The 11,038-nt window shown below is 43.9% G+C and overlaps 1 protein-coding gene across 1 annotated transcript in view; it reads right to left on the reverse strand.

Annotated features, from left to right (window-relative positions):
* Positions 1-11,038, reverse strand: part of LOC136622021 (serotransferrin-like) — a 23,414-nt gene continuing 12,376 nt past the window's right edge. The window contains exon 7 of the mRNA XM_066598032.1: positions 1-925. Coding sequence (XP_066454129.1) covers positions 719-925 — 207 coding nt within the window. The 3' untranslated portion in view covers positions 1-718. The remainder of the gene's footprint in view (positions 926-11,038) is intronic.

An 11,038-nucleotide genomic window follows, 5' to 3' on the forward strand; every position in this document is an offset into this window, starting at 1 on the left:
ATATAATCAAATCAATACGAAATATCTTTAGGATCACATGCAGCGGGGTGCTAAAGGGCCACTCCAGTGTAAACACATGTTTTTCTGTCCCTGCCACCCTCACTTGATTGCCTGTCCCACTCTGGAGGTTTCTTCTGTGTATTCCAGCCACTTCCTTGTACTGCAGCCCCCTAGCTGATGCTTATCAGGCATCATCTTAATGGTGGGATTTCAAATTTCACAATTTCAAATCAATCCCATGATGCATCAGCACAGCATTAGCAACAAACATTGTGGCATATCTGATGCAATTTTGGCACACCAATTTTCTACAAAAGAACATCTTTGTCGGACACAGTGGAAAAAGTTTCTGAAAGTTTCTAAAAGTCATAGTAAATGTGGAAGAAGGCATGTAAGACAGTTTTCTGGCACAATTTGAAATTTTGAACAGTATATAGGTTTTAGGGGACAGATTTATGGAACTGTCTAAAAGAAAAATTGTCTTGGTTGCCCCTAGAAACTAATGACATCTCAGATATCATTTTACCACAACAGAATACAAAATGCAAGGGGCAATTTAGACAGTTTTGCTTTTGGACAGTTTTGTAAATCTTCCCCTATGTGTTTGCTGTAGCTTGCTGGGTTTTGTTTTAAAATTGTGGCATGGCATATCTTGTTTTTGTTGCCTTTGTTCCGTTGATTTATGGTTGGATGACTGCTGCTTATTGATTCAGAAAACTCATATACATTTTGACAGGATATCTGATTTCTGGCTAAATCGGGATACAGCAGAGTATAGCTTTTCTCCAAGATAATCCTTCATAGTGGTCTTCTGATCAATCTTTATCAAGCACTGAGTGTCATCACTGAACAGAAGGTCTTGCCCTCTTGAAGACTCGAACATCTGAGATATGTGTCTCTGGAATGCATTTCTTCCATATAAAGACTGCAAATATATAACCAAATGTTTCACCGGTTAGTGCTACAGTAGGAAAGGTAACATAGTATGTTAGGCTGAATGAAGACAATGTCCATCTAGTTCAGCCTGTTTCATCACCACCCCCCCTTGTTGGTCCAGAGGAAGGCAAAAAAAAACAAACAATGAGACAATTTAGCTCGTTTGGAGGAAAAAAATTCCTTCCTGACTCCATAATGGCAGCCAGAGTAATCCCTGGATCAACATTTGAGATCAACAACCCCTCTGGTCACCTAATGTCTATATCCTGTAATATCATAGCGCTCTAGAAAGGAATCTAGTCCCCTCTTAAACTCCTCTATGGATTTTGCCTCATCCTCAGGCAGAGTTCCACAATCTCACTGCTCTTACAGTAAAGAACCCCCTACTATGTTGGTGATGAAGCCTGCTTTCTTCTAGATATAGCGAATGCCCTCTTGTTACCGTCGCAGTCCTGGGTATAAACAGATCATGGGAGAGATCCTTGTATTGTTCCCTAATGTATATATACATAGTTATTTGATTGCCCTTTAGTTGTCTTTTTCAAGGGTGAATAATCCGAATTTTGATGCCTCTCTGGGTATTCCAGTCCCTTCATTCCGTTTATTAGTTTAATTGCCCTTCTTTGAATCCCCTCAAGCACTGTAACATCTTTCCTGAGCACCGGTGACCAAAACTGTACACAGTATTCCATGTGAGGCCTGACTAGTGCCTTATATAATGGAAGGATAATGTTCTTGTCCTTCGCCCCTATACCTCTTTTAATGCACCTCAAGACTTTATTTGCTTTTGCAGCAGCTGATTGACTGTAAACTTAACTGGAGCAATCAAAGTCAACTAGTACCCCCAAGTTTTTTTCCATACCACTTTTCCCTAGCAGTACCCCATTTAGTGTGTATTGGTGACATCCGTTTGTCCAGCTATTTTTCTGCCCACGCGCCCAGCTTATCTAGGTCCATTTGTAGCCATACATTGTCCTCCTTTCTATTAATTATCTTGTATAACTTTGTATCATCTGCAAATATTGCTATTTTACTGTGCAGTCCCTCTATCAGGTCATTGATAAATATAATAAACAGAATGGAGCCTAATACTGAACCCTGTGGTACCAGGTAAAAAAGGTTCATGCATCAACAGTGGTAAGTTAGTCATAGCAATGTTTAATAACAATGGTCTGAGAACTTCCCACATGGAGTTTTAGAGAAAAGTAGTTGTGCTGATTTATATTGTTATATCGGGATACGTATTAAGACAAGCATTTTGATAATTAATCAGTATCAAGAGGCAATGGAAAAATCGAACAGCACACAAAGGGAAATTTCTGATCTATGACCCAAAAAGTCATGGCTCTATAGCTCCTTCACTCTAGTTATTGGTGGGAGTCCCAGCACAGAGACCCCTATATCTCTAGGACATGCCACAATATAGACAAATGTACACATACCATTTAAGGATTCAAGCAATGTTTATAGATTCCTCATTTTGGGTAGCACAATGGCTCAGGGGATATCATTTTGCCATTCAGCACTGGGATACTTAGCCACCTGGCCATATCTACAGTATATGTACTCTACTTGTCTCTATAAGGGCTCACACCCGCTCGCGATTTTTCTCTCTGCGATGCGACAGCAATGATTATGAAACCAATGATTTTTAATGGTTTCATACTCATTTGCGATGTTTCTGCAGAGCTTCACATCGCAGAGAGGAAATCTGCGATATTGCTCAGTGTTTTTGATGGGGCAGCAGCGCTAGCCTCATTGTAAACATAGGGAGAATATCGTGGACTTCTGTCACAGCTGTGACAGATGTGGTAGAAGTCCAGGATGCTATCCCATTGCTTCCCATTGAAAGCAGTGATTTTGTGGCAATCCCCACAGCATAATTTTTAGGGAAGGGCTTGAAATATAAGCCCTTCCCTGAAAATTATCCCTAGCTTGTTAAAAAAACAAAAACAACTTTACTCACCTTTCCGCCGCTCAGGCGCGTCCTCCGGCTGGCTCCCCTGCACTGCTATCCAGCACTTTTAGCAGGCAGAGATTTAAAAATCTCCTCCTCCTGAAAGGGCTATGCTGATTGGCTGAGCGCTCAGCCAATTACAGGCAGCGCTTAGCTATTCATTGATGCAATGGGATAGCACTCTGGACTTCTGCCACAGCTGTCACTGCTGTGGCAGAGGATTCCTTCATCCCTGCGGTCCTCGGGGGGAATAAAGGACACTCCTGCTATAGCTGTCACAGCTGTGGCAGACGTCTGATATATACTCCATGTTTTCAATGGGACTAATACTGCTGCCGCTGGCCCCATTGAAAACCCTGGCGATATCACCGCATTTTCACTCACTCTCGCAGCACAAGAAATAAAAACGCCAGTGGGTGTGAGCCCTAAATGATAAAGTAATTGGCAACTTCCGTGTTAATCTAAAAATGTATATAAGGAAAGTAAATAACATCTACTGTTAACTAATATTTTTTATCTAAAGCTCTAAGGCCTTAGTCACACGGGCGTTTTTTCCCGCGATTTGCGGATCGCATGACGGATGCGCATCCGCAAATCGCGTGATCGGGGCCGAAAAATCGCCCAAAAATACTGCTCCTTGCCACGTTTCAATGGAAACGGGCCGGAGCTGTCCAGCGCATTGAATTCAATGGAGCCGGCAATACAGCCGGCTCCATTGAAAGCAATGCGCTGCGGGTGATCTCATGATGAATTTTCGGGAAGGGCTTAAATATATAAGCCCTTCCCTGCAATTCATCCAGAAATGTGTAAAAAAAAAAAAGTATATATATATATATATATATATATATATATATATACTCACCTTGTCCCGGCAGACGGAGTTCATGAATGGGTGAGTGAGTGCTGCCTCTGATTGGTCCCTGCGCTGAGCCAATCAGGGGCAGCTCTCAGCTGTCATTCATGAATGGGCGTGAGTGAGAGCTGCCTCTGATTGGTTAGGCTGTGACCAATCAGAGGCAGCTCATTCAGCAGGCGGGGATTTTAAATCCCCGGCTGCTGAATACTACAGGGAGCAGTTCAGGAGAGCTGCCGCCGGCCGCGGCTGAACTCCGTGTGGCGGGACCAGGTGAGTATATATTTTTTATTTTTAAACATTTCTGGATGAATTGCAGGGAAGGGCTTATATATTTAAGCCCTTCCCGAAAATTCATCCCACGCTCGCCGGCAGCCCATTGCTTTCAATGGGCAAACATCATTCTTCTCTGCCACAGCTGTTACAGCTGTGGCAGAGGAGAATGATTTGTCTACTATATGTTCTCAATGGGGTCGGCGGCCCCGTTGAGCGCCGCCGGCCCCGTTGAGCGCATATAGAGAAGAGAACAGGAATCGCAGATCGCAGATAGGTGCGATCTGCGATTTCTGTTCTATAAATTATCGGACGAGCGCATAAAAAGCGCTCATGTGTCCGATACCATTGCAAAGCAATGGTTTTTATAAAATCGCCGGACGCATGCGCAAATCGTGCGATAAAACGCCCGTCTGACTGAGCCCTAAAGATGCGGTCATTTTTTGATTTTTCCTCCCTGCTTTCAAAAAATCATAACTTTATTTTTTCATTGACATAGCCATGTTGTACTACATAATATACTGGAAAACCTATAAAAAATTTAAATGGGATAAAATCTCAATTTTACTATTTTATGAGGGTGGTCCTGGTTTTATTGCTGTACACCATGGGGCAAAAATGACATGTTGTCTTCTTTTTGTGGGTCAGAAAGATTACAGCGATACCAAATTTCTATAGCTGTTTTTGTTGCAATACTAAGAATATACTATAATACTAAATAAATAACTTTAAAAAAAAATCCCTTTCTGTCATCATCTTCTGTCCACCACAACATTTTTATTTTTCTGTCAATGGGGTTGTGTGAAGGCTTGTTTTTTTCTGGGACAACCTGTAGTTTTTATTTACTCCATATTGGGGGACATATGACTTTTTGAGCACTTTTTTTTGGAGATAGGGTGAATAAAAAAAGTGAAATTTTAGCTTGTTGTTTTACAGTGTTAACTGTGCGGGATTAATAATGCATTATTTTAATAGATCAGTCTTTTATAAACACGTCAATACCGCATTTGTTTATTTTTTATTTTTTATATTGAAAATGGAAAAAAGAAGGGGTTAAAACTTTTAGTATTTTATTTTTTTGTAATAATTAAGAAAAACTTTGTTCAGCTTATTTTTAGGTTTTAATTAGCCTCTATAGGTGAATTGAACTGGCGATCATCTGATCAGATTGTATTTCTGAAGGCACCTCTTTATAGGCAGGAGTAAATGGCAGCTATTAGGGCTTTTACAAGACCTTGGGCTGCCATGACACATGAATGGCACCCCATGATCTCATTGAAAGAGGGCCATATGGGAGAGATCACTCCCTCTGTTGGGCCATTTAAATGCCGCTGTCAGATGTGACAGCGGCATCTAAATGGTTAACAGCTGCAATCAGAGTTATCTCCGGTCACGGTTGTTGAGAGCAGGCTCCTGCGCCCGAGACACACAAATCCTTTTGCATTAAGAGATTAAGGGAGTTTTTCCAGACCCATGTCATCTTTTACAAACAGCCAATTATAATATAATAAAACAAAAGAAGTAAAACTCACTTAAGCAATCTCCTGCCGCTCCCATGTTGATGCTTCTCTGGTTTTAGTTTTCTGGCCTTCAGCGATGACATGGCACATCAACACGTGGCTGCTGCAGCCAATCACTCACTGTTGACCCCATTAAGGTCACATGAACAGCAAGTAATTGGCTGCAGCAGTCAAATGTCATGTCAGCTTTACTATGATGAAATTGGATAAACAGAGACTGGCAGTGAGAAGCATTGGCATGGGAGTGGCAGGGGATTAGTAAGGTGAGTATTACTCCTTTTGTTATTCTATAATATTTATCAATTACTTATAAAACATTTTATGAAGTTGTTAGACTCCTTTACAGGGAACCTGTCATCAAATATTAGTGCCATAAAGAGAGTTATGAGTTTAGGTGATATGGAGTCCTAGGGGGCCCCTTTTCATACTGCAGCGTCCCCTGGCAAAGTCGGTGTGCGCACAGCTAGCTTGATTCTTATTCAGAAGGTTCAGCCGCCCTTCAATTTCATATAAGTATAAATAGGTCATACGTAATACAGTATGCTGAAGAATACGACAGTACACTATCCTTATATGCTTGATAGGAAATAAGTGTTATTTACTGACAAATCAGAGGACCCACAAACAGCCTTATCTAGTTTTACATCTGTCAAAATACTGCCCCCTAGAGTCTGGGCAGAGTGCTACATAACACAGGGTTCTCACCTCGCCTCAAAAATGGTGCAATCCTGAGTCGATTGTTCCCATCAGTAACTCTTGGTTTGCTCAAGAAAGTAAACATGCTCTAAATTAAGAGTTATTTTTGTGGAAAAGAGTGGTAAACCCACTAATACAGCAGTTATTTTTTGTAAATTTTGACATTCGGGAAAGTTATGCAATTGCAGATTTTTATATTAGTATTTGTTCCCATGTCCAAAAGAAACTGACTTAACAGTTAAGAAGGAATACAGGAGCTCCCTTGTGAGTAAAACTTTCCCCTCCTCTATTCATTTATTTTGTTTCCAGTATATTTCACATTGAAAAGTTGTTTTTCTACACATACATTCATTTTACTGCAAAATCTCAGGATTTCATAAGGAGTAATAGCTATTATTAATTCTCTTCTCAGTATTATTGTAACATTTTATGTTAAAAATGGCATCTTAACCCCAATTTTGGAGATCTGACATGTGTCACTTTGTTTTTTTTTGTTAGCTGTTCAGTCGCTAACGACCCTCAGCGACGCTATAGGCGAGCTCCCTCCATGTTTTTTGGTTTTGCACTGCTTCTTACAGTTGTGTGATATCCATGCCAGTATCAGCTCTGACAGTATCAGCCATCAGGTTCTTTGGTGGCCGAGTCTTCTTTTACCACTGATCTGTCCAAGCATTATAGATTTTTCTAGTGACTCTGCTCGCATTACATGGCCATGAGTCTAAGCCGGGCCATCTTGCCCCCCAGTGATATATCGGGTCTTATATGATTCAGGACTTCTGTTTGTTACTCTCGCAGTCCAGGGTATACACAGCAGCTTTCACCAGCACCACAGCTCAAAGACATCACTCCTCCTTCTATGAGTTTTTTTCGCAGTCCAGCTTTCACATCCATACACAGCTATGGGGAAAACGCTGGTTTGCACTATCCTGCATCTAGTTGCTATACCAATATCCCTACTTTTCCAGATTTTGTCCATGCTTAGCATTGCACTTCGCCCCAAATCTATCCTACGTTTTATCTCTGGCATAGATTCTCCAGCCTGGTCAATTTTTAAGCCAAGGAAGGTGAAGTCTTGCACGCATTCTATGTCCTCATTGTTGATTTTGATTTGAATTTGGCCATTGTCATAGTTTTTGTCTTCTTTAAATTCAGTTTAAGGCCCGTTTTTTCTTTTTCTGTTTTAATCTTACATATCAGCTGTTTCAGACTTGACTCTGTTTATGTAAGCAGAGTTGTGTCATCCACATAATGTAGATTGTTGATATTTCTGCTACCTATTTTCACCCCGGTTTCCAATTTATCTAGGTCCATTTTCCACATGATCATTTCAACAAAAGACTAAGCAAGAAGGGTGAGAGGATGCAGCCCTATCGGACATCTTTGCCAGTCCCAAACCTGTCTGTGTCCCCATTAGCTTGACTAGACGTGTCGTTACACCCAGCTCTTGTAAGGCCTGCCATAGCTTGTCATGGTCGACACAGTCAAAGGCCTTAATGTAGTCGATGAAGCACATGTAGATATTCTTTTGGTATTCTCAAGCTTTTTTCATGATCAATTGCAGGTTTACAATATGGTTGCGGGTGCCGCGTCCTTGCCGGAATCCTGCCTGTGTCAGAGATAGAGAAAAAAACGAGGACCAGAGCATTTGGGTACTCGCTAGAGATGAGCGAGCACCAAAATGCTTGGGTGCTCGTTACTCGGGAGGAAATTTTCGCGATGCTCGAGGGTCGTTTCGAGTAACGAACCCCATTGAAGTCAATGGGCGACTCGAGCATTTTTGTATATCGCCGATGCTCGCTACGGTTTCCATTTGTGAAAATCTGGGCAATTCAAGAAAGTGATGGGAACGACACAGCAACGGATAGGGCAGGCGAGGGGCTACATGTTGGGCTGCATCTCAAGTTCCCAGGTCCCACTATTAAGCCACAATAGCGACAAGAGTGGGCCCCCCCCCTCCCAACAACTTTTACTTCTGAAAAGCCCTCATAAGCAATGCATACCTTAGCTAAGCACCACACTACCTCCAACAAAGCACAATCACTGCCTGCATGACACTCCGCTGCCACTTCTCCTGGGTTACATGCTGCCCAACCCCCCCACCGCATGACGCAGTGTCGACAGCGCACACCAAAGTGTCCCTGCGCAGCCTTCAGCTGCACTCATGCCACACCACCCTCATGTCTATTTATAAGTGCGTCTGCCACAGGAAAAGCAGGCACACACTGCAGAGGGTTGGCACGGCTAGACAGCGACCCTCTTTAAAAGGGGCGGGGCGATAGCCCACAATGCTGTACAGAAGCAATGAGAAATATAATCCTGTGCCACCGCCATCAGGAGCTGCACACGTGGGCATAGCAATGGGAACCTATGTGCCACACACTATTCATTCTGTCAAGGTGTCTGCATGCCCCAGTCAGACAGCGTTTTTTTATAAATAGTCACAGGCAGGTACAACTCCGCAATGGGAATTCCGTGTGCACCCACAGCATGGGTGGCTCCCTGGAACCCACCGGCTGTACAGAAATATATCCCATTGCAGTGCCCATCACAACTGATGTAACGTCCGATTAAATGCAGGTGGGCTTCGGCCCACACTGCATGCCCCAGTCAGACTGGGGTTCTTTAGAAGTGGACACATGGAATTACAACTCCGTGTGGACCGACAGAATGGGTGGGTGCCAGGAAACCACCGGCGGTACATAAATATATCCCATTGCATTGCCCATCACAGCTGATGTAACGTCAGCTTTAATGCAGGTGGGCAAAAAATTAATTGGATTACACTGTAGGCGAGGGCCCCAAAAAATTGGTGTACCAACAGTACTAATGTACCTCAGAAAAATTGCCCATGCCCAACCAAGAGGGCAGGTGAAACCCATTAATCGCTTTGGTTAATGTGGCTTAATTGGTAACTAGGCCTGGAGGCAGCCCAGTTAAAATAAAAATTGGTTCAGGTGAAAGTTTCAACGCTTTAATGAGCATTGAAACGTATAAAAATTGTTTACAAAAATTATATGACTGAGCCTTGTGGACCTAAGAAAAATTGCCCGTTCGGCGTGATTACGTGAGGTTTCAGGAGGAGGAGCAGGAGGAGAAGGATGAATATAATACACAGATTGATGAAGCAAAAACGTCCCCGTTTTTGATGGTGGTGATAGAGAACGATGCTTCCATCCGCGGGTGCAGCCTACGTATTGCTTAGGTATCGCTGCTGTCCGCTGGTGGAGAAGAGAAGTCTGGGGAAATCCAGGCTTTGTTCATCTTGATGAATGTAAGCCTGTCGGCACTGTCGGTTGACAGGCGGGTACGCTTATCCGTGATGATTCCCCCAGCCGCACTAAACACCCTCTCTGACAAGATGCTAGCCGCAGGACAAGCAAGCACCTCCAGGGCATACAGCGCGAGTTCAGGCCATGTGTCCAGCTTCGACACGCAGTAGTTGTAGGGGGCAGAGGCGTCACGGAGGACGGTCGTGCGATCGGCTACGTACTCCCTCACCATCCTTTTACAGTGCTCCCGCCGACTCAGCCTTGACTGGGGAGCGGTGACACAATCTTGCTGGGGAGCCATAAAGCTGGCAAAGGCCTTGGAGAATGTTCCCCTGCCTGCGCTGTACATGCTGCCTGATCTCTGCGCCTCCCCTGCTACCTGGCCCTGGGAACTGCATCTTCTGCCACTAGCGCTGTCGGATGGGAATGTTACCATCAGTTTGTCCGCCAGGGTCCTGTGGTATAGCATCACTCTCGAACCCCTTTCCTCTTCGGGTATGAGAGTGGAAAGGTTTTCCTTATACTGTGGGTCGAGCAGTGTGTACACCCAGTAATCCGTTGTGGCCAGAATGCGTGTAATGCGAGGGTCTCAAGAAAGGCATCCTAACATGAAGTTAGCCATGTGTGCCAGGGTACCTGTACGCAACACATGGCTGTCCTCACTAGGAAGATCACTTTCAGGATCCTCCTCCTCCTCCGGCCATACACGCTGAAAGGATGATAGGCAAGCAGCATGGGTACCCTCAGCAGTGGGCCAAGCTGTCTCTTCCCCTTCCTCCTCATGCTCCTCCCACTCCTCCTCAACGTGCTGAGATATAGACATGAGGGTGCTCTGACTATCCAGCAACATACTGTCTTCCCCCGCCTCCGTTTCCAAGCGCAAAGCGTCTGCCTTTATGCTTTGCAGGGAACTTCTCAAGAGGCATAGCAGAGGAATGGTGACGCTAATGATTGCAGCATCCCCGCTCACCATCTGGGTAGACTCCTCAAAGTTTCCAAGGACCTGGCAGATGGCTGCCAACCAGGCCCACTCTCCTGTAAAGAATTGAAGCCTAAAATAACTCCTAACGCTCTCCCTATAGCAGCTGCAGCACCAGCAGCACTGTCCCTGATCTCTGTCAGAATGCATCTGTGGCGAGCCGCGGGAGGGGCCGATTTATATACTCGGGTGACACCTGATCTCGCCAGCCACTCACTGCAGGGGGGTGGTATAGGGCTTGAACGTCGCAGGGGGAAGTTGTAATGCCTTCCCTGTCTTTCTATTGGCCAGAAAAGCGCGCTAACGTCTCAGAGATGAAAGTGAAAGTAACTCGAACATCGCGTGGTACTCGTCTCGAGTAACAAGCATCTCGAACACGCTAATACTCGAACGAGTATCAAGCTCGGACGAGTACATTCGCTCATCTCTAGTACTCGCTCATCTCTACTAATAAAAAATAAGTGACCTTAACTGATATTATATAATAAGATAACAATGGTAGAAAAAAACATGTCTATTTTAGAGTTTTTATCTAATTGCAGATAATTTTTGAAT

The sequence above is a fragment of the Eleutherodactylus coqui genome, chromosome 1 (genome assembly GCF_035609145.1).
Source record: "Eleutherodactylus coqui strain aEleCoq1 chromosome 1, aEleCoq1.hap1, whole genome shotgun sequence".
NCBI classification, from domain to species: domain Eukaryota; kingdom Metazoa; phylum Chordata; class Amphibia; order Anura; family Eleutherodactylidae; genus Eleutherodactylus; species Eleutherodactylus coqui.